At 48.1% G+C, this 22084-nt stretch overlaps 2 protein-coding genes across 2 annotated transcripts; one reads left to right on the top strand and one right to left on the bottom strand.

The window, feature by feature from the left end:
- The first annotated feature begins 1321 nt into the window (after nucleotides 1-1321).
- BDV27DRAFT_137632 (uncharacterized protein) lies at nucleotides 1322-6694 on the top strand. Its single transcript, XM_032069033.1, has 6 exons — nucleotides 1322-4586; nucleotides 4644-4980; nucleotides 5039-5427; nucleotides 5481-5590; nucleotides 5644-6026; nucleotides 6120-6694. Exons 1-6 carry the CDS (start codon nucleotides 1408-1410, stop codon nucleotides 6435-6437), a joined length of 4716 nt encoding a protein of 1571 aa, XP_031921585.1. The 5' UTR covers nucleotides 1322-1407; the 3' UTR covers nucleotides 6438-6694.
- Nucleotides 6695-8251: 1557 nt separating this feature from the next.
- On the bottom strand, nucleotides 8252-21935 carry BDV27DRAFT_169357 (dynein heavy chain). Its single transcript, XM_032075011.1, has 3 exons — nucleotides 21415-21935; nucleotides 9042-21355; nucleotides 8252-8983 (listed from the first exon to the last, which is right to left on the bottom strand). The coding sequence occupies exons 1-3, from the start codon at nucleotides 21692-21694 to the stop codon at nucleotides 8537-8539; spliced, it is 13041 nt and encodes a 4346-aa protein (XP_031921584.1). The 5' UTR covers nucleotides 21695-21935; the 3' UTR covers nucleotides 8252-8536.
- Between the last annotated feature and the right edge of the window lie 149 nt (nucleotides 21936-22084).

The raw sequence follows: 22084 nt of genomic DNA, 5'->3' as shown, positions 1-22084 counted from the left end.
CTCTCTCTCCCCTTGAGAGTGCTGCTAATAATAATTATAAACAATTAATCTAGTATTTCATTTCCACTTACCACTTGAGTAAACTGATGGGTATGACAACTTAAAAAAAATCAATATATCTTTGAATTCAAATAAAAGTAACCAACATTCTAAATCCACCCAACAACTGATGATTGCCTTTAAGTGGAATGCGAGAGAGAAGAAAAGAAATGGACTAGTTTCTTTCCCCTCATCGATAAACAACCTACGTATCAACTCACCCTCGAACACGTGTTGACCCTTCTTTAATCTTCTACTTACCCAGCCAAGCGCCAATTAATCTTCCGAGAGAGGAAAAAATAAATTGAAAAATAAGATCATAGATAGAAATCAATAACCTGCAAGGAATGAGTCAAACCAAGAGGAAGTTGAGACCCAAAACTAAGCTTGATGGAGTTGTTTAGGCATCGTCTTGAAAGGTGGAGAACTGAAGCTCTAATCCGATTTAGCATCGATTTAACTCTTCGCCCTTCACCGCCTGGGCTCAACCATGGATAAGATCCCGATTATCCCAGATCCATCCCGCTAGTCCCTGTTGTTCATCGGATCTTTTTCTTATTTTTATTTTTATTTTTATTTTTTCCCAGCCGGCATGTGGAACAAACACCCATGAATTCGGTACGGAGGGATCTGATAACTCGGGATGTTTTCTTAGTATCTCCTGTACTGACGGGCACTCAAGCAAGGGCAGTTGGAAAATATCACTTTATTCATATTAACCAGTTGATTAACAAAAATTACCCCCTATTCGCATTTTCTTGCTCGTTCTTCCCCTTGCATGTGTATTCCCAAATTGGGGACTGACGGAAGTTACTCCAGCGACTATCTCGCGATCAGATAATTATGAAGTTACCGAGAATAGATCATAGTTTACTCCGTTAGAGAGGTGTATCTATTTCGATATCAGGTTAGCATCTAGCCTATACTACCCAAAGTAGTAAGGTAGTTATCGATCATTACTTGAAGAACACTAAACCTAAGTAATTAGAGTGGTAAGCATTTACCATACCCTATGGTATTGAGTCGGTACCCAACCGACCATCCCTACCACTGGCAGTATCCCTCGTACCGGAAATATCGATCATTACTCCGTACCACCCCGGAGGCCCAAAGGCTTAGGCTATTGGAGTACTAGCCCCACTAAACCGGATCAGGTAAGCAGGTCAACTCCGCCCGGAGCAAGCAAAAGAAGACATGCTGTTGTGTTCTGCTTGAACTTTGATCTCGACGTCCCCAGTCGCCCTTTCTTTTCCTTTCGTCTCAACAAGGGAAAGGGCCATGTTCTGATATTGCTCGTTCGTTGGGTAACCTTAATCCCGCCATTCGCTTATTCCCCCACCACCCCTTTGCCTTCTCTCACGACCAGACATGTCATCCTCCTCCTCCTCTTTGCCCATTGCGGTCGATCCGATCGCGTTGGTGACTACAGAATGTATCACCGTCACCTCGGCTATGCGCAAACATGCTCGCTGGGCTCATTCTTCAGTCTCAGCCATATTAGGCGGCGGTGCGGCCTCTCGAGTCTACGATCGCGATACATCGGCTCCCCCTAGCCCCCGCAATGGTACTTCAACGTCTCGCTCCAAGTCCAGGCCGTCCGCCGTTGATGAAGATCACGCCCTGGCAAATCGATGGGGTCTGCGGGGAAAGAAAGGCAAGAGCATGCAGGACAATCCACTCATATCTGCATTTTCACGACTACGGAGTGATTTGAAGGATTGCAGAGACATTAGGACCTTTGACACACCCGCTTTGCTCCATCCATTCCTACAAGTCATTCGTTCCTCGTCGACCTCCGCCGCAATTACCTCTCTGGCATTGGTCGCACTGACCAAGTTCTTTGCCTATAAAATTATTAACCAGGACTCTCCGCGACTGTCCATGGCGATGCAGCTCCTGTCGGCCGCAATCACCCATTGCCGATTCGAAGCCAGTGACTCCGCTGCGGATGAAATCGTTCTCCTGAGGATCCTAAAATTGATGGAGGGTATTTTGTCTCGGCCGGAAGGAGATTTGCTTGGTGATGAGAGTGTCTGCGAAATGATGGAGACCGGCCTAAGCATGTGCTGTCAAGTCCGTCTGTCCGAAGTCCTGCGGAGATCGGCCGAGATGGCGATGGTCAACATGTGTCAGGTTATCTTTATGCGACTATCGCACTTAGACGTACCAGCCGACGTGGACGCTCCGAACCCCGCCGTGGGCGATAGTGAGCCGACCAATCTCAAAATGGACCCTTCTGTCGATGGGAACACCGTCACCTCCCAACACCTTTCCGCCATGGGCGCGGACACTGCGACACCGGATCGTGAACGTAGTAGCGGGGATGAACCTGCAGAGCAAGAGCTCAGTGGAACGGCTGTTACAGCTCCCCCCAACCCGCAGGATGACCTCGGGGATGAAGTCAAGCCGTATTCACTAGCTTCTATCAAGGAGCTATTCCGTGTGTTGATCGACCTTTTGGACCCCCATAACCGGCAACATACAGACCCGATGAGAGTTATGGCGCTAAGGATCATTGATGTGGCGCTAGAAGTCGCGGGCCCTTCTATTACGAGACATCCCAGCTTGGCTACGTTAGCTCAGAATGATCTCTGCCGGCACCTCTTCCAGCTGGTCCGATCCGAGAACATGCCGATACTGACCGGGTCACTTAAGGTCGCCGGTACGTTGCTGTTGACCTGTCGCTCCGCCTTGAAACTCCAGCAAGAACTATACCTTTCATACTTAGTCGCCTGTCTCCATCCACGGGTTGAAATACCGAGAGAGCCGGGTATTGATCCTGCCCTCTACAGTGGAATACCGCAGGCGCCTAAGCTGGTGAAACCCTCTCCGTCACAAACTAGTAGTGGAAGATCCACTCCAGTACCGGTGAAAGACAGGCAGAAACTAGGCCTGGAGGGGGGCTCCAGGAAGCCCGAGGCTCGAGAGGCCATGGTGGAAAGTATCGGTGTGCTAGCAAGAATTCCAAGCTTCATGGTGGAGCTATTTGTTAACTATGACTGCGATGTTGACCGAGCGGACCTTTGTGAGGATATGGTCGGGTTGTTGTCACGGAGTGCGTTCCCCGACTCCGCCACATGGAGCACGACAAACGTGCCGCCACTCTGCTTGGACGCGCTTCTAGGCTATGTCCAGTTCATATTTGATAGATTGGATGATGAACCGGTACATGAAGCCTTTCCGTCAATTGAACTCCTGAGGAGCCAGCGTAGAACGAAGAGGTCCATCATCCACGGCGCCCAGAAATTCAACGAGGACCCCAAGGGCGGAATCGCTTATCTTGCAGCTCAGGGTGTCATCCAGAACCCAGATGATCCTGCTTCGGTGGCCAAGTTCCTGAGACAAACGACTCGCGTCTCGAAGAAAGTCCTGGGTGAATTCATCTCCAAACGAAACAACGAGCAGCTTCTGGATGCGTTCGTCGATCTCCTCGATTTTTCAGGGAAAACGGTGGTTGATGGGCTTAGAGATCTTCTTGGCGCATTCCGTTTGCCTGGTGAATCTCCTCTTATTGAGAGGATTATAACGACGTTTACAGAGAAGTTCATGCAAAAAGCACAGCCTTCAGAGGTTGCTGATAAAGATGCATTGTTTGTCCTAACATATGCCATTATCATGCTGAACACAGAGCTTTATAACCCCAACGTCAAGTCAGCCAATCGCATGTCCTGTGCAGACTTCTCAAAGAACCTGCGAGGAGTCAACGCAGGAAAAGACTTCGCTCCCGAGTTCCTTCAAGATATTTACGACTCTATTAAACAGAACGAGATTATCTTGCCGGACGAACATGATAATAAACATGCATTTGACTTTGCATGGCGGGAGCTCTTGTTAAAGTCAACTACCGCTGGAGAACTGGCAATCGGTGAGACAAACATCTATGACGCAGAAATGTTTGAAGCGACCTGGAAACCCGTTGTTGCAACCCTTTCGTACGTCTTTATGTCTGCCTCTGACGATGCTGTATATTCTCGTGTTGTCACGGGCTTTGATCAATGCGCCCAAATAGCTGCTCGATATGGACTGACCGAAGCATTTGACCGCATCGCCTTTTGCCTTGCGTCCATCAGCACTTTGGCGACAGACAGGCCTCCAAGCACCTCTCTTAACACAGAGGTGCAGGCCGGCAAGAAGAGTGTCATGGTCAGTGAGCTGGCCGTGAAGTTTGGAAGGGATTTCCGAGCACAGCTGGCTACAGTGGTTCTCTTCCGGGTTCTTGCTGGCAACGAAGCCACAGTGCAACGTAGCTGGGAGTATATTGTGCGGATTCTCAGTAATCTGTTCATCAATTCCCTTATTCCGCCATTCGACGCCAGCCTTAATGCTGAACTTGAGATCCCTCCGATTCCATTGCAGCCCCCGTCACAAGTTGTGGACCGTGATGGGCGAGGAAATGAAACCGGGCTACTCTCTGCTTTTACATCTTACCTTTCCAGTTATGCGGCCGATGATCCCCCGGAGCCGTCAGATGAGGAGCTTGACAACACCCTTTGCACGGTGGACTGTGTAACAGCGTGTTCGATCAATGACGTTTTGGCTAATATCAAGTGAGTAGTATCCCTGGCCCCTGTCGGTAAGGTAGTAATACTCATAAGGACTATTAGGTCACTGCCCTTGTCGACGGTTTCCACAGTGGTGGAGACGGTGTTGACACTCCTGCCTGAAGAGTCTGCTCCGGCAGTCATTGTCGTCAAAACGGAACGACCGTCGAGGTCAGCAAATGGCAGGCTTGACGCTAACAAGTCAAACTATGATCCTGGAATGATGTATCTCCTGGAACTAGCGACCATCCTTACCCTTCGTGATCAAACAACACTAGAGGCAGTTGGCGAGAGACTACTGGCTTCCTTACAAGCCTTCATGCGAGATGCGAGAAACTTGCACTCTCTGGCTTTGTCGCGAATCATTTATTATCTGTTGAATTTGCTACGGTTGAGCCATGTATGACCGATCCCTGCCCTTGATTTTCCCCACCTGGTTCTGACTAATTCTGTGTTAGGATCAACCCTTCATGCGAGTTCCTGTCATTCTCCACGGTATATCAGGCTTTGACCAGGATATTTTGGAGAGTGTCGCTGTTCCCGTGATTGAAGGATTTTCGCGTTGCATTTCGAATGCAGGCCTTTTGGGGAATGAAATCACTATTTCGCCTGATTTCTGGTCCATTCTTCAGAGGCTGCATCAGCACAAAGAGGCCGCCCCTTTTGTTTTTGGTCTACTCCAAAATATTGTGAACGCGACGCCACCCATCATCACTGGGGACAATTATGAGTCCGCAGTAAGCCTTGCAAACGATTTCGTTAGCGCAGGTAGTGTTGGCTACGTTGAGGAACGGCAACGAGATGCACACTCTCGGCGCTCGAAAGGTGTTAAGCCACCAAAGTCCAGGTTTTTCTCCCTTCTCATGACCACATAAACCAACACATCCTGACAAAGTCCAGCAGTGAAAATGAAGTCGTTACTCGTGGATTGACAGCCATTGGAATGATCTATCATTTAAGCCAGCGGGCTCCTGCGCTTATCAAACAGTCGCATCTTGAAGAAGGCGAAGGTTCGTGACAGTTTTCCTGTACGCTGTATATATTCACTAATGCTCGCCGATAGCCTGGTCCGCCTATTGGTCTCCGATATTCCATTCTTTGACGGCACAGTGCATTAACCCTTGCCGGGACATCCGACACAATGCAGTATCGACATTGCAGCGGTCGCTCCTTTCGGTTGACATCAACTCGTCCAATGAGAAGGAATGGACCGCTATTTTCGAACAGGTCCTCTTCCCACTAACTCTCCGACTGTTGAAGCCGGAGGTCTTCCACTCCGACCCAATGGGAATGGGTGAGACCCGGGTTCAGGTAGCCACCTTAGTCTGCAAGATTTTCTTACGTTATCTCGATCAACTTCCCAATCCCAATGGAATGCTCGACCTGTGGCTCAAGATACTCGATATCCTTGACCGGATGATGAATAGTGGCCAGGGAGACAGTATGGTAAGAAATCACCCTTCACTCTTTTTTCTGTCTTTCCCTCAATGGACAGAAACGAAAAGAAATAACACACAACCCGCTAACCCTTCTGTGTAGGAGGAGGCTATCCCAGAAAGCCTCAAGAATATCCTTTTGGTCATGGCTGATGGAGGCTATCTGATTCCACCGTCACAGGACGCCAGCAAGGAACAGATCTGGACTGAAACTAAAAAACGTCTGGAAAGGTTTCTACCAGATTTATTCAAAGAAATCTTTCCTGAAATGCCTCCCGTACAATCCACACCAACACCAACAGCCCCCTCCCCGGATTTGTCGAAGGGTGACACTCCCGCTGCCGAACAACCCAAGGAGGACCAACCACCCTCAAATATCCCAGAAGGTGCCGATGGCAACGATGAACAAAAAGACGAGTAAGGTGGCTCTTTAAGAGAGGGGCCTATTACGAAGCAGCAGTCCACGTAATATACAAATCGGGCATTTATCGCGTGGGTATTCTTCTATTTTCGACTCCATGTAAATATAATACATTTACCCCCCAGCGCGACGGCCTTGCCCTGGGAGATTGCATTGGCTGGAATTAGACGCATGCTTCTTCTGTTTCTGATACCTACTATGGGTGATTGTTGTAATATACTACGAAAGAATGATTCCGGGAGATTTTGAACGACTACAACATATTTTCATCAAATGTATTACATTTCGATTCTGCATCATCTAACAACCTCTTAGCCAAGTTTTATGGTATAGTGTCGGAAGGGCTTGTACGTATATCGCCTACCGATGTTCTCGGGGATATAGAATTTATCTGATCAAAGCACTCATGCTATAAATCCCGCGCAAATACGTGTGAACATTGTCTCTTCCTTTCTATTGGGTCTTTCATTTACTTACTTGAAATATTCATCAGTCTAGACTCGTCGCGCATCTTCTGGTCACGAAACGCTCTAAACAGTCTGACAACACAACCTTATGAGATTCTCACCCATATTTCTTTTTCTGCTGTCTTTGAAACCATTCCCATGAGCTTTAAGGGGTAGGAAATCATTAATAGGCATGAAACCTTGGTCTGGAGCAGGTGACTGTGTTACTCTAGCCATGGTATCTAGTTGGAAGTTCGCTGCGTGAATCAACCACACCACCCATTCTAACTACACCACCACCACTCCAACCTATTGATCTCTTGGGATAATGGATCCAACTCGCCCACCACCTGGCTCGATCTTTCCGCCACCTCGGCGTCACAAGTAAGTTAATCACTCCGTATCTTAACCCTCTACCTCCCCGAGTGACCGATTTCACCGTCCGTGGAATCCCGGCACTGAATTCAACCTTGAAAACAAGCTTAATATACACTAACGAGCACCGGCAATAGGAAGCTTCGGGACAACATCATGGGTATAAGTGAGACCCCAATCCTTTGCTCAGCACAAACAGGTTGTGTTGCTAACCATTGCTGTAGCAAGACCAGCTATCCGGTAAATTGCCGCCCGTGGTCAATGACTTGTACAGACATACTGGGGATTCGCTGACATCGGTCCTTTTCATATACTAGTGGTCTTGCTCGCCGCGGAGGCGTTGTCCGGATCAAGAGGGATACCTACGATGAAGCCCGTAGGGCGATCCGGGACCGTTTGGCAGAGGTTGGTTCCCACCTGACTTTGATTGTCTTGTTTCGGTCTTTATAATACATTGCCTTCCGATAATCCTAAGGATAGTTTTCATTGTCATTTTGCTAATGACATCAAGATCTTGAGGCAGGTGGTTCTAGTTCTTGAGTCGTCGGATGTTCATTGTCGTCAAAGAAAGGTGATGGGTTTTTTTCTTGCTTTCTCTCTCTCTCGCTGCGTGCTACACGCACAAAAAGAAAAACAGAATATATGAGAAAGGGGTGAGTGCTACATGATATAGGCTAACCTTTTGTAAAACTTAGGTGGTGACTACGCGCGATGTGAGTTATTGGTTGACGTTATTAAGTCCGAGGTATAGATGCTAACATAGTGTTACATATCGAAAGGTCATTTACGCTCTGAACAGAGTAAGTCTTTCTTCATTCTCAGCATCCTGGAATAGACATCGGAAATTGATTCCTTGAGTACAGCTTGGCAACACCTTATACGGGTTCTGAATTTAATACTCATGCGCTCACCCGTTGATGATTGATTGGTGTTGGTTCGGTGGTTGTGCAGGATTGCCCATTTGGCTTGTTTTTAGGCGTTACACAGAGAGGGTTGTCTCTTGATGAAGATGTAATTCTATGGGTTCAATATAGGTACAATCTAAATGGTTTCAAGAAAAAGAAAGACCGCATATGTAGACAGCGATGCAAAAATGACAGATGGACATAAAACAGTCAACAGAACAGAATACATTATCCCACGATTGACAAGAAAGTATCCGCCTGCGGCTCCGAATAAATCCTATAACATAGAAGTAAACAACAAGAAAAATAGAAAAGTAAAAGAAAGAAGCATTAAATTAGAAATTAACAGCGCTTGAGCTTACAAACTCTCTATTCAAGCATCAACCATTAACTGCTCCCCTTCATCCAACAAAGTAGTCACTCTGGACAAGTCCGAGATCACCTTGTTACCGTGTCCAACGAGTAACAGTTTTTCAGCGTTAGCTGGCAAGCCGAGGTATGTCGGTGGTTCTCTCTCAGGAAGTCGGTTGACCCACTCAACAAAGTCCCGGATACCAGTTGTGCCGGGGAGGGTCAAACATTCGTCATTCTCGACGCCGGACACTAGTTTGTAATCATCCTCAAAAGCCACTGGGGTGAAGAAGCTGTTGACCAAGCTTTCCAGTTGCCGGAAGTCGCCAATGTCATCGACTTTTCCGCCGTATGTCTCGGTCACAAGGGTGCGGATCATGTCCCATGGGAGTTTCTGAGGTGCGACGTTGGATCGCCCCTGGGTAACGCTGTCGACCCAGTGATCGATGATAAAGGCGCAGCATTCATACTACAGCGCAGAAACCATATTAGCTTTGTTTCAATGGTATGCAGGGGGAACAACTTACGTCGCTATCATTGAACTCCCAGAAGCCCTTCCAACCAAGGCTAGGAGCATAACGAAGTCTCTCCTGAACAACGGCGTGCAGGAAGCAAAGCAGAAGATAGACACGAGCCTTCTCAACTGGAGGCTTGCCAGCCCTTACGGACAATGAAGACAATGAGTCCTTCATGTTTGCACGTACACCAGCTGGCTGTTCATACATGAGTACGCGCGAGGCACGGATGAGGTTGACAGGGATCTTAGGGCTAGACTCCATCGAAAGGAAAAGCCTGAAGTCCTTGTGGGGTTTTAGAGAGTCAAGCCGCTTCTCAAGGCTCTGCAGCCATGAGGGGGCCAGGTGTACGTTTTTGATCAAAACCCAGGTTCCTGCAGTAGCGGCATTGCTGATTGCCTTATCGGCGCTCTTCAGACCTTCATCAGAACCCATTGCAATGTTTGCACAAGTCGCCTGCATGCGCTCAACCAGGGCATCGACCTTGTAACTAGCGTCGAAACCTGGACTGGAGCTAAGAGAGATTGGTGTGGTTGCGGTCACTTGATCAACGATATCCTTCAAGTCGGTACTTCCTTCGAACAACTCACGACCAAAGACAGTCTCAACGAAGCGCTCGGCTGTCGGCACAAACCTATCCATCCTACACAGCTTCACAAGTAACAATGATCGGAGTAGCCGGTTAATTGGCTCGGTATTGTCTTCCCAGACGGTCGGGACATAATTCTCTGCGAGCTCTTCACCGAAGAATTGGTCCCATTGTTCTGCGGGCACTTCTGGGAACTTCGATTTGAAGAGTGTCATGTTGGAAATCCTGTTCATAACTGGATCTCTGAGCTCAGGAGATGTTGATAGATCCGCGCCCTCTGTTGATTCATCGAGGATGATGTCGATAATGTCTTTCTCCATGGGGTATGGGGCGGCTTGTGCTAGGAGCATCGCCAGTGTGATACGATCCTTCTGAGCGAGTCCCAAGGAAGTTCGCTGATAGGTTGTGATGAACAGTTCCCGGAGAATGATCTGAACTCGCGCGGCATGGTCCTTCTCCAGAGCGAGACGCTTGTTGTGATACAGGACAGAGTGGAAGATATCAACAAAGAACTGAAGAGAGAATTGGTAGAAGTGGTTGACATGGTGTAGTTGTTCCAGTACAGCAAACACAGCGCTGCAAGAGCGGGCGATAATGCTGTAATTGTGCGTGATATTCTCCACTTCGGTCATGACACCCTCGGTTTCCACCATCTTGTTCGAGATCTCTGCTGCCTCATTTTTCAGGGTCTCCAGCGTCTCAATAACATTGTCATCGTCCAGGATGTTACCACGGGACTCGTTCAAAGCCTGCAAGAGTCTCTTCTCAAGCTGGCGAAGGTGAATCTTGAACTCTCCTTGCAGTTTGACTAGGTCGGTTCGTCGCGCGTCAACATCAGGCCGTTCAAACTTCAAGACTTCATTAAGAGATTGAGTCTGCAAACTGCTTTGAGTGACAGTGAAATTGACAAATGTTGTCCGACTGCAGACGTCTGGCGGGAAAGCAGCAGATGGATCTCTTGTCGACAGGAAAAGCTTGAATGAAGGCGAGAAATCAATCTCCTGTTTACCGAGCTGTATGAGGACACGACCTCCAGTCTTCTGGTATTCTTTGTTAAGAACATGGTTGAGGATCGGGTCCAAATACTCGGCATCTTGGATGAGAATGGGATTTCCAAAACGGAGGGCGCTCTCTAATTGCTTGACAAATGAATCGTCCAAAAAGCTAGTAACAGTGAGTTTCCTCTCCGTGCTTTCCTTCTGCAAGAATTCGGTAACACGACCAGATGGATCGATGATCAGAGGGTATCTGTTGTATCGCTTCAGGACAATGGCGTTCTCCGTGCAAAGGTCATCAACAGGAAGTGAATGGTCTTGCCAAGTCAAGCGCTCATCAGCATTCGAAAGGTACTCGGTGATCGGGTTGTGAGGCTTGAAGCTGATTCCGGATTGCACAAGTTGGTTAACCCAATCATCAACCATAGCCTTCCGGAATTGTTGATCGTAGAATCCTGCGTAGGCAAGGAAGGCTGCAGCAATGAGAACATCACCAACAAGAGTGTTGATTTGTGTTTCAAAGGATCTGCTACCTTCCTCCCATCTGGTGCGTTCAGACGCCAAGCTGTCGAGCAAACGAACACTCCTGTCGACCTTAAACTGCACTCTGGACATCTCCGTCTTGATAGCCTGGGTTTCACTAATGAGTGCAGCATATTCCGCTTTGTATGTAGCGATACTGCTTTCCAGATCCTGGATTGTATTCTCAATGGCCTGCGCTTCGGCTTTGGTATTCAATGCCTTCTCTTCCAGTTTGCCCACTTCTTCACGCAAAGGCCCAACGCGATCCAAGATCTCGGAATAATTGACCTGGGCTTCAACCCATTGCACTAGGGGACCACAGGCCTTACTGGCTCTGTTAACTCTTTCGTAAGTGAAATCCTCATTGGAAAGGAAATCATTCTGCATCCGAACTCGAAGGTTCCTCGTCATCTGTTCTTCGTTGTTGTAATTGACGATGCTGGCAATGAAATCATCTCTTCGGACAATGCCTTGGATGGTCTTCCAGCTATCGACCCTGTGACCAAGCAGGGTACACACAGCGTCTAGAGCGAGACGAACACTAGCTGGGGGATTGCCCATGGAACGGACTTCAGTAAGATGCTGACGTTTGATATTGCTCACGCTCTTCTTTGCTTCCAACACAGCAGGTTCGGCACGAGCAAGATCATTGAGGACAACTTCCTTGCGGCTGGCCACCTCTTGTTCCTGCTTCTCTAGGGCTGCCTGTACCTCAAGGGATGCCGCTTTGCGTCGCTCCGCTTCTTGTTGGTCAGCCACCATGCGCTGCAGTTTCTCATTTGCTTCTTTGTCTTTCTGCTCCAACTGCGTCTTCTTCTGTGCAAGACTGGCACGCAGATCGCTGACTTTATCGACAGTATCTCTCAGTTTCTCGAGACCGACATTCAAGTGTCGTTGCTGCTCCTCTAGGTCCTCACGTTTCTCGTTGAAGAGTTTAACATAGTGAGCGACAAAGTCAAGATAATGACGAGGCGTGAGATACGTGGTCTTGCCTTGTTGCTTTTGTAGTCGCTGGTTGAATCGTTGAAGAGAGTGGTGAATATAGACCATGGCGTTGACAATAGCATCCCTGTGAGATGCGGGAAGGCTCAAGTCTCTATAAGCTACAGGTATGCTATCAGGCGCAATAAAATTGGGCTTGTCAAGATCGACAGACTGTGTCAGTTCCGAACCGACCTGGAAGAGTGCCTGGTCTGACCAATCGCCCATCCAGTTGAGCACGCATCTGTTGAACAGGGCAGGACTTGTAGCAGCCTTAGACGACAATCCTTCTTCGGGAGGGTTCATGGTGAAGACCACGTGCAAGTTTTTGACAATTTGCTGTGTGAACCATTTGTAGAGCTCTTCTTGAGTGTCAAGGAGCAGACCCTGACGCTGTGCGCCCTCCTTACATGCTGTCATCAAAGAGGAAAACTCATCTCCTTCAAACAGACCAGGCACCTCCGCATTAGCTAAGAGGGTGTTCATGCGCTCGAGGAATCCAGAGTCAAGAACGTTCGATTCATCCATGATAAAGCAAATCTTCTCGCCCTTACAACCAGCCCGGCGGAGGACGATTCTCAGGTCGTCATCAAAATCTTCAGAAGAGTACTTTCCGTGTACCTTGATCTGGAACACCTTCAAACCATTCATCCATGCAACAAAACGAGATAGCGTGGTTTTACCACTTCCGCTGACACCGATTAGAATGAGATGTCCTTGAGGCTGGCGGAAGACACGATCAATGCGCAATGCATGTTCCAGGACATCATTGAATAAGACAAGGGGAACATCGACTTCTTCCTCACAGAATGTCTTCAGACGTGCCTTTACGAAATCACGCAGTCGCTCCTGCTCCACAGGCACGTAATTCTTGGAAAGCCAGTTGGAAAACAGGATTGGACCCTTCAGCGCTTGCTCCTCATCAATGGTGGGGAAATTATCGAGTGCAATGCGCCTAATTGCATTAGAGGTCCAATTCCTCTCCTCCTCAGTGACAAGTCGATCCTGGAAAAGACGCAAAGCCTCGTGCGCCCAAATTCGAACTAACCCTTCTATCGAAAGACTCTCAAGAGGTTTGATAGCTTCGTACACACCACGAACCCATCGAGTAAGTTCACGAGGTGAGTACACGTAGTGTGGCTGGATCTTAGCAGTGAATCTAGTTTGAGACTCTAGGTAGAACTGCACCATAGCTTTTGTAAGAGACTCAGAGTAGCCGCGCAACAAGGGAAGGATCTTCAAAACCGCGGAATTGAATGTGCCATAGATCTGCGTGAGTGAAATTTCTCCAGGATAGTCAACCATAATCAAGGGAGAATGACGCAAAAATCTTTCAGCCAGTGGTGTACGGCCAGCATCAGTTGGAGGGTTACACGCCCCGACGAACTGAATCCGGTCCAAGGTAACCCATGTTTTGTCCGATGTCCTCCAGAAACCATTCTGTTCAACAAGCTGACGCAAAAACGTAATGGCACGCTGGGTTCCGTACCGATCAGGGGCTGGAAGGTTGATTTCATCGCAGAAAATGACTAACCAGCGACCGATTTGGTTCGGAGACATAATGACACCGTTAAGCGTCTTCCTGTACTCACAATATTGCTCAAAGGTCTTGATCAAAAGATCAGGGGTTGTAGCGCTCGAAAAGTTGAGGCCGACAACCTCCATGTTAGGAAGTTTGCGAAGAGCTGCAAATAATGTCATTGTTTTACCGGAACCTGGGGGACCGCAAAGCAACAATGGCTTATGCTCCGCAAGCCAGGAATAGAGGACATCTTCATGACGAACGGTGTCGACTGTCGGGATCACTACGTCGGTCTGCGTGATAGAATGGGTATTGATTTCGATGGTAGGGACTTGTGACTGCCAGCTAGACCACTCAGCCGTTGGCAATGTAACGTCGAAGTCGATGATAGACGATGAGCCGTCAAGTGGCAGGTCAGTTGTAGACAGCGCGGATACAAATTGCCCGAATGCCTGGCGATCGGCCAGTGGACAGTCACCCGTGAATGACCATACAAGCGCAAGGAGCAGCTTCTTAGAGATGTAGGATTCTATCTGCTCAGAGTCAAGCGGGAAATCAACGTGCTGGATATTGTACTCCAGGACGTTCCTGCAAGCTTTGTTCAAGAGACTGAACAAAGTATTAAGGGCACGAATGCCGGTGAACTCCATGATATGGTTGTACTTTTTAGCCTCCTCAAGAGATTTCATAATGATATCGCTGCTCTGCATGAGGTGCTTGAGGACGTTAGAAACCATATCCTGCGCATCCTGTGTTTTGATGGCAGCTTGGCCTGCAGGAGCACTATCGTCATCCAAATCTTCGAACGTTCGTGTTCTCAGTGACTCCACGTAATTGGAAATCATCATTGAAGGAGTGACGGTATCATCATTGAACCATACCATACCGCAACGACTGACTGTTGCTAGTGTTGCGTACTTAAGTGTCTCGACTTCAAACATGATGCGTACATTTGGAGGTAGGTTCAAACGCTCTCCGTTAGGAAGGGTCAAAAGCTTGTTGTCGTCAAGAACACTGTTAAGGTTCTCCACCCATTCGGGATCAACATCACCATCAAACACGATCCAATGTCGTTTCGTATCTTCACCTCGAAGGTTATCGACAATCTTCCTTAAGATGCCCGTGAACAATCCATCAGTCCACTCGCGCGTGGTGCTGTCAAGGTTACCATAGAGCGCCTCCTTAGACATGACTTTTGAATCAATGATATGGGAGACGCCTTCCACGCCTTCAATTCTCTGCAAGGCTTGGAGGAGGATCTTCCATGCAGCAGATTTACCAGCGCCAGATTTACCAACCATCATGACACCATGATGGATGGTCTGGATTTGATAGAGTTGAAGCGCTTTCGTGATCCACATCTCACTGTCAACGTAGTGCAGTTCTTGGGCAATCTCACGAATAGCCGCTGTAAGCTTTTCATAGTTTGCAGGCACATACTCGACTCCAGCGAAGACATCAGATTGAATATCTAACATTCTGTTAACGTCTTCCCGTACTAGCTTGGGGGCAATGGTTTCCCGAAGACTTTGGACAATGATTTGAGGCTCGATGATTTCATCAGGACCCAGCTCGCCGTCATTGTTGGCGATACGAGCACGTTTGAGACCACCTGAACTAACCAAAACACTCTTTAGAGCACGCAAGCCGAAATCGTAGTGAGCTTGCTTTGAAAGTTGGGTGGAGCAGCGGTCGAAGAAAGGCACGGTCTGTGTTGACAAACGCTTTGCCTGCTTGAACCCCTGCGAGAAAAGCATAACCTCCGCAATTAGCTCTTTGTCAGGCTTGGACATCGCAACGCTTCTAAACAATTTCTTCAGGTTGTCAGGCAAGTTGGAACGTCCTGCATAACCCGGGTTCATTGTGATGAAGATTCCTGTGTTGGGGTTGACTGATAGTTGTCTGCCAACAAGTTCGATTTGTGCCTTTTCATCGGTTTCGCCGTTCTTCAGGCCGATTTGTATATTCTGGATCTGTTGGGAGACGGCTGAAAGGATTCGTTCTTCCAAACGGTTAAATTCGTCAAAACAGCCCCAAGCACCAACTTGACAAATACCAAGGAAGATTCGGCCCATAGCCTGGAAATCAAAGGTATCGTCACAGCAGAACACAAGAGTGAAGCGACCAAGTTGAAGACCCAGCGCTTTAACTGATTCGGTCTTTCCGGTACCAGCTGGACCATAAGGCGAACCGCCCAGTCTTTGACACAAAGCTTGTGTGAGCGTCAAGAAACACCGGTCAGTAAGAGGTGTGCGCACGAGACGTTCGGGAACTCCGAGATACTCAAATCCGTAATTCAATTTCGCATTCGCCATATGAACGTAAAGACGTTGAAGGAAGTCACCCTCAGGTTGATAAACATAGCGCATCTGGAGTAACCAGAGGTAATGCATGGGGGTTGTAGCGTTGGATTTGATGAGCTTTGAAATAACATCTCGCTGATGGACGAACTCGGTGATCATATGCTCGCATTTCTTTCTGCTGATTGCGTCTAGGTCACCAAGAACAGTAGCAGCCAAAAGTTCAAGCACTCTAACTTGGGAATCATACAGTGTCGACAAAGTAGTTCCGCCATCTTCCAAGGACTTCTGCACAGCATTAGTCCAAACCGCTTGACTGGCAAGAACAACAATCTGGGCGGGATAGTTGGAAAGGAAGTCATTGAAAGCACTCTGATCAACCTCAGTAGCATGGTAGAGTGGTTCAAACTGCTCAACTGCCTCAGCAAGCAACTCCGCCAGCGTTAATTTCATGTTGCTTTCAATAGCAGTAAGCCAGTCATTGATTCTAGGTGTTTTCACAAGGTTGATTTCTTTCTTCAGTCGGACTTCTTCGCCCTCCTTGGAAGTGAAACCAACAATGTTATTGTCATCATCCATTAGGACACCTGACAAACCAGCAAACATTTTCTTGAAGTGCTTCGCCACACGGAAGATATCATTGCTGTTGCCAATGATTTCGAGAAGGTCCTCGTCTCCAACGAAGTAAAACCGAGGGAACGAGACACGCTCTCGTTCTAAGTATTCACCCAATGCCTTCTGGATCTTGTTGAGCAGTTCAGCCAATCTCTCTAGTGACTTCTGTACACCGTTGATGGCAAGTACATCAAGCACAAAAGGTGACTTGTAGACCTTCTTCATCACAGCGAAGAACTCCGAGTTAATGTTTTGGAAGCGGCTTGATTCCAGGGGAAGGAGATGTTTGATATCAGCATTACCAGTGAAGACACCTTCAAGGTACACCCACTGTCTCTGAACGTCAATCCACACGTCAAACAAGACATGGACACGGTTCAGTTTGTCTTCCCAGGAGGTAGCTTCCTCCTCGAACTCTTTGAAGTATGGAGAATGCCTCATCGCTTGCAAAGAGTTTAAGTTCTCACTACATTTCGCAAATAGATCGTCGAAACCACGGATTAAGCGGCACTTATTCTGATAATTGACGAGATCGAGGGAGTAATTTTGCCATGTCTCTCGGACAGACTTCAAGAACTCCTCCAGTGCCATTTCACCTTGGGCTTGAGCGATGATATTACGGATTACTGACTCACTAGCAGTAAGTTGTAGATCCCACACATCACCGAGGGTCAAAGAGACAAGAGAAAATCTCTGTCCAGGTTTAAGCGATTTGTAGATTTTGTGCCAGTGCCTTTCCCGAACAGCTTCAGATTTCATATCAGAAAGCAAGGGGTTGACTTTCAGGAGCTGTCTGAGGACATTCTGAATATGCTCAAAAGCGGCATACTGGCGCATCCGGCTAGGCATCTCCTTTGTCATCTTGATTAAGCCGTCGATGGACTGACGGAGTTTTCTTGGCTGTACGCTCGTCCAGAGCATGTCCCTTAGGTCGTTCAAGCTCTTCCAGATGGTTGATAAGGCAGCCCAGACGGACATGAAATCTTGAACTTCTTCGAGGATTGCCGGCAAAGCAGACTCAACACCTGCTGGGAGGTCTAGAGCCTCTTTTGCTTTAGATACCATTTCATATTCAGATTGGAGACCCTCGAGGCGTGATTGGAATGAGCTCAAGGTTCGAGAAGCTTCATCAGGCGGAATGGTGCCAGACACAGGCTTTTCATCGTTCCACTGGGCGATGACTTCGGTGATCTTGTCACCAATAACTTTGTCCTCGGCAACAATCTTCGCACGCAGCCCCTCCGTTTGATCCTGGACGATTTTGCTCTTACGTGCAAGTAGTTCGTTTAATGCTGCCCACTCTCCATCAACGTTTTCCACGTGGAGCCAGTCGCTGGGGAATTGATAACGTTGGCGTGCGAGTGTAGCCTGGCCTTGACGGAAAAGATCAACTTCAGGTTCCCATACCTTTGCCTTACGCTTGCACTGTTGCACTATAGTAATGAATGAGACAGCATGTGCGGTTGAAGCAGCTTCTAGAGTCTGTCCTTCCAGGTCACGCCGTGCGGAGGCAATCTCAGAATGTACTTCCCTCATTCGTCCACCGAGCTTGGACCCGAACCTCAACAGAATCTCGTGTTGCCATTGATCGTATTTGGCATTGACTCGTGTCTGGACCTGCTCGTAGTCTATTTTGATATTGCCGAACGATCTGCTCACTTCTGAAGTGTCGAAGGTAGCTCGGCTTTTCCTAATTTCTTGAAGCAGCTGAAGCCATTGGGACAAGTCATCCCCGAGGATATCATACACTTGTTCTGACCGTAGATCCCAGAGTGATTGGAATTGTAGCCATTTATCGACGTAATCCGATACCTCCTTGAGCCTAGCCTCGATGGCATTGTAAACTTGGTTGAGCTCATCGGTACAATGCTGTGGGAGATTTGCAAAGCACGATTCAGATAACTGTACCTTCTGCACGTCGATCGAGATTTGATAACGGGATGATTTAATCTTCTCCAGGTTGCAAACAACGCCCAGCCAGTTGTCAAATTGCGAGAACCAGCTCGCACGAGCGAATTGCAAAGGAGGGTCAAGGTGGAGGACTTGATTCCGCATAGAAATCTCATGGACGAGCTCAGTGAACTCAATGTTGTAAGCCAAGGCTTCTCCTTCACCTGTAACGAGCTGCTGACTTCCGTACAGTAGTTGGGAACTGTGGTCTCCATTCTTTGCTTCCTGGAAGGAATTTATCCATTCACGTATAGCACGGTGGAGGCGATCACGTAGAATGGCCTCGATCTTTTGGTTCAGATTCGCGACCCAGTATCCAAGGTTTACATAGTTCTCCAAGTTCAGCTTATCTACGGCGACTTGAATAGCATCCAAACGTTGCTTGAATGCCGAAGCATCATAAGGACAGGTTTTGAGTTCGTGGATAGCCTTCTGAATATTCTCGTTGATAGAAGCTAGGACAGCGGTCTTGGACTGGAGAACGGACGCTGATCCTGCAAATTCGCGAACGAACTGGACATGCTTGCTTTCCCCCCTGCTAGGAATACTAGATTCAATAGCACCATTGGCCAATGCTGACTGCTTGACATGGAGCTCATACGAGTGAACAAACGACTCCCACCGAAGCGGAATACCTTTCACAATCATGCCTTGTGCATCATTCACGTATCCGTTCAGCAAGATTGCAACCTCTGTCATAGATGCAATGGAACGGTTGGTCTGCAGCAGGGTCCGAACGCTCTCCATCAGACTGATAGCGAAGGGGTACACACGTTTGGCTTCTTTGGATATATTGCTAACAGCATGAGGTACTTGGAAATTAAGCCAAATAAGGTTTCTAACTTCCTTGAACAAAGCGATAACTTGGGCATCGAAGTTGACCGTGAGCTCCAGTGTGTTTCCTGCTGCTCGGTTACGAACAATATTGAACAAGCGACCAGATATCGTGATGTGGCGTCTTTGCACATCATGTAACCATGATTCAAAGACCGGTCGGGTATCAAGCTTCTTCCGGAAGAGATTGCTTTCAGCTTGAAGCTTCTGGCCTTCAGAGTGTAGATGCCAGTCTTCACCCAGCACATCTTCAACTTTACGCATATAAGCATCGAGTTGGCGTTCAATTTGACGTGCCCACACGATCGCACCAGATACCGGGGGAAGATCACGCAACTGCGCCATTGCGTGCGCCTCTGAATGGCCATACTGTTGCTTGAACCGCTCGTGCAAAGATGAGATATCCTGCTTCACGTTATCGATAAGTTGCGTCTGGTACTCTCCAATTGCACCTCTGATCTTAGGCCGGACAAGGAGTGCATTGAACTTTGAGAAGACACGAAACATCTCGTTGGCATTCTTTGCTGTAGCAAGGCGGTCCCTGAGACGAGCAATGATCGAATTTTCCACGCGGGACGTGCGCTCATTATATGCGATCTCTTCCTGTATCCATTGTTGAGTACCCTCATCAGACACATCTAATACATCCACGTTTTTCAGGGCAGCGTAAGCCTGTGCAACTTCTTCGACTGCATCCACATCACCAATTTCTTCCACGATCACAGCGCCATCAGAGGTAGCTCCAGCAGCCGGTTCTCCTGTGGAGGAACTCTTCGGACCGAGAACATTCACGATCGTCCTCTGAAGCTGTTCATGATTCACCCGGAATGTGTTGATATATTTCAAGCGCTCCTGGGTCTTTTCGTGGCGTGCAGCGATCTTGATGGGAATGAATTTTTCATTTCGGCGTCTCGTAGACTCACGAGCGACATTGGTGAACTCCTTCAAGTTTTCGTCCCAGGTCCGCCATATTGCCCCACAGGTCTTCATCAGAGAGCGGAATTCGCGGTAATCCAAATGCAGAATGGTCCGGCCGTGAAGCAAGGAATGAATCTGGGAATCAAGATCACCTGAGATGGCTTCAACAAGCGCAAGGGCTCGTTTGATCGGGTAGGGACAGATCTTCAACTTCTTGTTAAGGTGGTTGAAGATCAGGTTAAGGGATTCCTGCACCTTCTGCAAAGTCGTGGCAGAGAGGAGCTCATCCAATGGGAAGTCACGCATAAGTTGGTTGTACTTTTGGACCAGATCAGCAGCCTCCCGCAGACCGGTGTCGGCTACGAAACTAAGGGTAGCCTGGTATCGCTTCGCATGACGAAGGATGTCCATGGTCAAGGAGACGCCATCACCGCGTAGCTGATTCTCGATCCCTTCAAGCGCAGTCTCCATGGACAACCAGAAATTGATCTCCTGAGCTGCTGACCCACTATCGGCGTCACGGGACATCTTGGTAATTGTCTGGATGGACTTGATCCAAGTGTTCACATTAGTTTGGATGCTATTGATAAAAGTACTGCTCTCGAGGATCGTGGGATCAATCAACTCCACTGAAGGCTTGACACCTCGCTTTTCCGCCTCGGTCAGAGCAGCTTGAACGACTTCGTGGAGCGGCAAACTGAGCGCTGGAATCTCAACATTTTGTTGCAGATGTAAAAGCCCAAGTTCCAGCTCTGCAAATTTCTTCTTTGTCATAGGAACGCCAGTCTTCGCCTCCGTGTCTGTCCTGGGCTTTAAACCGCTCGCTGCATCCTGGTTGCGACTGTTGGCTTCGAAGTACGGGCTCAAACCATGGTGTACCAAGAGGTGAAGGATCTCATACGGAGACAACGAAGTGTTTTGCTGGGCTTGTGTATTACTTAGAGAGGCTGGGCCAGGGAAGTTCATCACCTGGATCTGCGAAGATATAGGGAGTGCCGGATCAATAGCGGCAGGCCGTTTGATGAAGGCAACTGTTGCGACCGTCGTGGAAGAGGAAGAGATTTCGGCGGAGAGGTTATAGATATAGTGCGTTGATAACGCTGCGATGAGTTAGCTATTTGTTAGCAGTTAAAAAAATTCGTTTAATAAACGTCCATACCTTCTTCATCTGCACCAGCCGCCTCTTCAGATCCTACCAGGTCTTTCTGCACGTAAAGTGCGACTTGAGATTCGGAAGCAAATCGCGTACATCTTTGCACAGTTTCATTATATTTAACCTCCGATAGCAAGCTGCCAGTCCTTTCTAGCTCAGTTCTCAGAGCTCCCAAAGTCACTTGCAGCACATCGCTCAAGTACTGTATTATGGCACTTGAGTCCACAAAAGATGCCTGAGCCGGTGCGGATACACCGTTCGATATCCCAGTAGAGGCGACCTCCATGGCTACAACACCTTATGAGACCAAGCTCGCGGTGATCATGGAGGGTCCGAAACAATTAAAAAAACGGTGTCGCTTCGGGAAGAAACAAGTCGCGACAATAGTTCGGATGCAAGGTATGCCAGGAAAACAAAGGGGAAAGACCGAGTCCGGGCGATTTCGAGGGGGAGCGAAGGAGGGGGATTTACTGTAATAGTAGTAGTTAAGAGTTCATGCTCTATTCTCGATTTCGGACCTGTCTTCCACCCTGTGTCAATCAATAAATTAGTTTGGTTTAGGAACTCGGCGCAGTGGGACGCGTGTGTTACTGTCTACTTCAGGGGCAATGGGAGCTAGTCCATATCGGGATTAGCACAGACTCTCAATATCTGGTCTAATGGTAAGCAACCCATG

The sequence above is a fragment of the Aspergillus caelatus genome, assembly GCF_009193585.1.
Source record: "Aspergillus caelatus strain CBS 763.97 unplaced genomic scaffold BDV27scaffold_328, whole genome shotgun sequence".
NCBI lineage: Eukaryota > Fungi > Ascomycota > Eurotiomycetes > Eurotiales > Aspergillaceae > Aspergillus > Aspergillus caelatus.
Note: the sequence above shows the minus strand (reverse complement) of the source record. Positions and strands in the feature narration are given on the sequence as shown.

Excerpts from the sequence above, each read along its gene's own strand:
- BDV27DRAFT_137632 (XM_032069033.1), top strand. The coding sequence starts at position 1,408 with ATGTCATCCTCCTCCTCCTCTTTGCCCATTGCGGTCGATCCGATCGCG. Across the intron at positions 5,591-5,643 it reads GCATCTTGAAGAAGGCGAAG|CCTGGTCCGCCTATTGGTCT; the intron begins GTTCGTGACAGT and ends GCTCGCCGATAG. Across the intron at positions 6,027-6,119 it reads GTGGCCAGGGAGACAGTATG|GAGGAGGCTATCCCAGAAAG; the intron begins GTAAGAAATCAC and ends CCTTCTGTGTAG.
- BDV27DRAFT_169357 (XM_032075011.1), bottom strand. The coding sequence starts at position 21,694 with ATGGAGGTCGCCTCTACTGGGATATCGAACGGTGTATCCGCACCGGCT. Across the intron at positions 21,356-21,414 it reads GGCTGGTGCAGATGAAGAAG|CGTTATCAACGCACTATATC; the intron begins GTATGGACGTTT and ends AACTCATCGCAG. Across the intron at positions 8,984-9,041 it reads GGGAGTTCAATGATAGCGAC|TATGAATGCTGCGCCTTTAT; the intron begins GTAAGTTGTTCC and ends TCTGCGCTGTAG.